The sequence below is a fragment of the Antrostomus carolinensis genome, unplaced genomic scaffold, assembly GCF_000700745.2.
Source record: "Antrostomus carolinensis isolate BGI_N321 unplaced genomic scaffold, ASM70074v2 scaffold8332, whole genome shotgun sequence".
Taxonomy (NCBI): domain Eukaryota; kingdom Metazoa; phylum Chordata; class Aves; order Caprimulgiformes; family Caprimulgidae; genus Antrostomus; species Antrostomus carolinensis.
Genome location: NW_010300123.1, coordinates 85178 through 90290, shown reverse-complemented (window position 1 = coordinate 90290; position 5113 = coordinate 85178). Strand labels below are relative to the sequence as shown.

Sequence of the window (5113 nt, the reverse complement as noted above, 5' to 3'; positions counted from 1 at the left end):
GTCCTCACGCCGCCCGTTGTGGAGCCGCGTCCCGCAGCCTCCCCGCACCCACTGCCTTGTCCTGTCATTGTCTCGGTCTGGATCCCACTCGTTAAAAACATCGTGATCCAGGAACATCCCACTTCTGAAATTGCTAGAACGTATGTTTACTACTAAAAAAACCGCACACTGTGAGTCCTTTGAAGGCACAATTTTTATCTGTAACGTTCCTGCTGTTGTCACCTCCTGGCGTCCGCGCAGGTGCCAATATCTTATCTCTGTTTCACTGTGAATGTGCCGAAATCGTGTTTGTATTGTGGATAATAAATGCTGCTTGAATATGTTTGGCTTTATATTAACAGATCTGTTTATGGTAATAGTTTTAAAGGACACGCTGGAAAAAAGAGGTGCTCTGGGACAAATAAAAGCGAGGATCAGAGCTGAAGTTTTTAATGCGCTGGATGACCAAAGTGAACCGCGGCCACCGCTGTCTCATGAAAATCTCTTAATCAACGAACTAATTCGTGAATATCTGGAATATAACAAATATAAATATGCAGCATCTGTTTTAACTGCAGGTATTGGGGCTGAAATTTTGTTGTCATCACTCTGTTCATAGACATTTACTGCTTTGTTGAATAATTCCACTGATATTATGAAGTTAATAAGTGCGACCAAGCTGCGCAATGTTTTCTTCCTTTGGAAATAAACAAGATATTTTTTTCTCTTTCCACAGCTTTACTTGCAGCATTAACCCAAATCATACTATTAGTTTTCAAGAAAACTTACCCTTTGCTCCTTATCCTCAAGGTAAATGCTTCGACAGAGCAGATGCAAGAACAAGAAAACTTGCTAGCAGCTTGCAAAATCAAAATACTTTTCTTGAAATATCTGCTTTTCTTTTGGAAAATGACTGACAATATTTTTAAAGCATATATCACTTTTTTCTCATTGGTGTTTGTGTAAAATAAAAAAACAGAAATCCTACAAATGAACACATTTTTTTTGAGGAATAATTTAAACTAAAGTAATATGTACATAAAGTAGTTGATAGTCTGAGTTACAGCAGTTCTGGCAATTCATGCATATAGACTATCAGAAATGTGGTTAGCTATCCTCAGCTTACACAACAAAAAAGAATATGAAGGTCCATATTTTTTAACAACTGCAGTTAAGTATTACTGTTTCTGGCTGTCCTAAAATACTAATGCTTGAGAGCTGTTTAGACTACAGCATCTAACTGGCAGCCGTAGTTTATGTGGTACAGCACACAGTTATTTTTGCAGCTATTGCTAACTTGTATTTGAAATTCAAAGTTCTGTGTTGTGCTTAGATACAGTAATTACATTTGCTATTCAAGAATTTGATATATTTCACTCTACTAAAATTACAGGCACAAAGGTTCATCTCAATAAGAGGGAATGGAGACTGTATAGTAGTTAATGTATGGAATCTGTTTGCTAACAGTACTTACTTAGAGTTGTTTGCCTGATTAATTTATCTGTTTCTTAGGTTCCTTTGGAGTAAAGATAAAAATTGTAATATGCTATTGTAAATTACATGAGTGTGAAGCACTAATGTGTGAGTGAGTTCCCTGGAATTACAATATACTGTTAGATATTAATAGTTTAAAAGGGCGGTGTGTGCTCTCATTCTCTTTTGAAGTCTCCTGAGCAATCTTTAAAAGTTAATTGGTGATATTTTTCTTACTGGTCTTAAGAACTTTGGGGAAATCTCTTTTCCAGAATCTGGCCAGCCTGTAGTGCCCTTGGACAGACAGTTTCTTGCCAAAGAGCTGAACATAGTTGAAGACGCAAGTGGAAAATCAGTGTAAGGAGTGATTTTGGAATGCACAGTGTATTCTGTTCTGCATATATTTTTCTATTTGGTGTTATTATAAATCACATATAAATGTTTTCACCAACTGAAACGTGACAAGATCACAGGGCTGCTCTGACATGCTGGATTCAAACTCACAATGTCAAACATGGAGCCATTTTCAAACATACTTAAAACTAACATTTAATTCTGTCAACTCTGTAGCATTCTCCAGATAGTGTACTTGCACACCAAAACACAAGTCTCTACCAGTACAGATTTCCCTACAGTCAGAAGAAGAAAACAGATACTGTCTTTGCATATCAGTGAGTTGCTTTATAGAGCAATAAAATGATTACTGCACTCTGAGATCAGATATAAATTCACAATGCTCCGATACAACTGCAATAATGAGCTAGAGTATTGGAGCAGACTTAAACATGTTCAGTGTTCTCTGTAGCTTGTGCTGTCAGGTGCTTAGGAAGAATCAAGTTTGGGATGTGCAGCCCACCAAAGTCTGATCCTTCATACTGCACGGGTGAGAAAATGGATCTGTGTTCTTGTGCTAAGCATGCTCCGGTTCTTCACCTACAAGGGGTCTGGAGCTTAGTTGAGAGAGTCCCTTAGTGCGGGGCTTAGGAGTATTGGTGTTCAGGGTGGGCTTAGGTCTGTGCTTATTTATATAATGACACTTGGCATAATGTTTTTTAAATAATTACTCTAAAGACATCTTTATATACTGTAGAAGTAAACATTAATGTCTCAGAAGTTCTGAGGACAGTGTGGTTTTTTAATGCTCAGTATTTCATAGACTCCTTTTGTCCTTTCTCTCTTAAGCAGACCTCTCTTGTATGGAATTCTCTCTCATTTCTTACATGGTGGTAAAGAAGAAAGTACCCAGAATACCCTTCCAAAAGTGTCCTTGCTGAATTATCCAAAGCAGAACCTTGGCAAACCACCTACTGAGAGAAATCAAAAAGGTGGGTGTGAGTATGGGGTCATTTTTGCAGAAGTTTTATTTGAGCTGACCATACCTGTTGCTCGTGTTTTCATTTAAGAAAGGTCTTACTATATCCAATTCAGGAAAGGCCCACCCATGATTTCTAAAACAACCCGTGTCTGTGCCTTTGTTTAAAAGAGTGACCAACTCTGAGGCCTCCTTCTCTCTGCTGGTGTGCTAGTGGGATAGCACACATGGCATACAAATCTGGTTGCCCGCAGAAGTGCCTGACTGGCCTTCAAATGTGTCGGTAGTGGAACTTTTTGTCTAATAGGGGAATGCATTTAGTTATAAAGCAGACTTTTTTAAAAACTGCAAACACCCAAATTTGTATAATTTCTCAACAGTGCAGGGTACTGTGAAGCTCCTGTTACCTTGTGGTAGCTGTAGCTACTTGTTAGTTACTAGAGGGAAGGGGAAAAAGCCTAATTGTTTAGCTTTATTTTCTTAAGGCTTGTGGACTGTTAAAAACTGAAAACTCATTTAAATTAGACAGCTGTGCTGGTCTAAGTAGTTTTGCTGCTCTGCAGTTGGTAAAGACCAGGAGAAAAGGTCATCCACCAGATTGATTTACCATTTTCCTGAAAGTTAAAACTGGCCGAATTGTACTCCCTTATACTATTACAAATCTGGAATGGGTCAGCTAGAGACAGTCTCATTACATTGGCAATTTTATACAAGAATTTAACCTGAATTCTCAGTAAAGTATGTTAAATAGTGGGCATATCTCTGTTGTTCATCTGTTCTAACTTACCTAATTTCTATAGAAAGTTTTTAACTCTTTAGCTGTCAATTTTGTACATGGGCATAAACCCTTTTCTGAGGATGTAATTCACATCTCACTAACCGTAGAAGCTTTTAAGCTCCAAGTTCCTTGCTGTATAGTAGAACACTGATAAATCTTATTTTCCCTTTCTGGTCTGCTTTTTGACTGGTTACAATTCATACTGCCTAAGCTACAGAATGAAAGGGATCATTGGTCCAGTTTTTTCTTTCAGTCTGCTTGGCATATTACTGTTGAGTGCTGTTGTGTTAGTACTATCAACTCTTTCTTTTGTATCCAAAAATTTGAAAGATAAGAGGCCTGAGATACTGACATCTAAAAACTGTGAGAGAAGTACTACATACCTTAACAGTTAATTAATTGAGACAATGTTGTTTCCCTTCTGCCAGAAGAGGGGGCTGAAGAAAAAAATTCAATGCCAAAACTGCTATAAATGATCTCTTTCTTAGAAAATAATTATTCCTAACATGAATTTATCAATTTTTAAAAACAAATTCAGTATATAGAAGAATAGTTTTTAAAGTATAACTTTGTAGGTCAGTTCTGAAATTGACTCTGTGCAGGGTCACCTTGCCCTGTTGACTCTAATGTAATTTCACAAGGGGATCTAATAGTTTAGAGTTAGTTATAAAACTCGGGATTAATCATAAGACTTGACAGCACATTGCTTTTTAAACTAAGCAAAATTAAAACTGTTTTAAGGCTTTTAACCTTTAAGTAACTATAGTCTGAAATTACTTTCTGCATGTGCTGGTGGAGACCTAAAGGCAGTGGGTTTAAAATACTAATTATCTAGCTATTTTAATAAGGCTGCATATTAAGGTAATCAAGTCCATTCATAAACTCAGCCCTTCCAGTCTCATATTTTAACATCTAACTCTTGCTTTTCGTATTAGAAATGATCTTGCTTATTTAGTTGAATGAATATTCCAATAAACTGGTATACAGACTAGGAGTCCTGATAAAATGTACAGACTCTGGTATTTCTGTTAGTTCATTCACTGTGGCTGAGTTGAAGTTGTCTGACATCTAATCTTTAGTAATGCAAAGCTCTTCTCTCATACAGTTGCATGGAAGAATATATTGGGAAAATTGCCCAAGTTTCCTATGATGATATTCTGTATGAAAGTTTATAATAGTAGAAAATAACACACCTTAGAATCACCAGATGAGTGAGAATATTTATGTCTGTGTTTCATTTTCAGATAGAATTCCAGAACCAGGAAGGATGGCTGGCACAAGCATCGAAGAGCCCCTTATTTTACAAAGTATAAACAGATGATATCTTTCATATGCTCATTTCTCACGTAAAGTTCTGTGAGAGTTAATTTAGGAAATTCTTCTTTGCATAAATTTCCTCAATATGTCCAGTGGGACCATTTCAGCTTGTTAAATCTACCCATGAGACAGGATGTCAGGTCCATACTTACTGTCAATGAAAAAAAATAGCAAAGGCTAACAGCGCTCTTCCTCCAGTGCCGATAGCAGGAAAGCTGTATATGAAGTCAGAATAGTGAAGTGTCTACAGTTGG

The 5113-nt window shown here is 37.0% G+C and overlaps 1 protein-coding gene across 1 annotated transcript; it reads left to right on the top strand.

The window, feature by feature from the left end:
* Positions 1–341: 341 nt before the first annotated feature.
* On the top strand, positions 342–4904 carry CEP20 (centrosomal protein 20; the record flags this gene model as incomplete). Its single annotated transcript, XM_010163020.1, has 4 exons — positions 342–557; positions 1725–1809; positions 2638–2777; positions 4787–4904. Coding segments are annotated over 4 exons (518 nt in total), but the record flags the coding sequence as incomplete, so codon positions are not given.
* Positions 4905–5113: the final 209 nt, after the last annotated feature.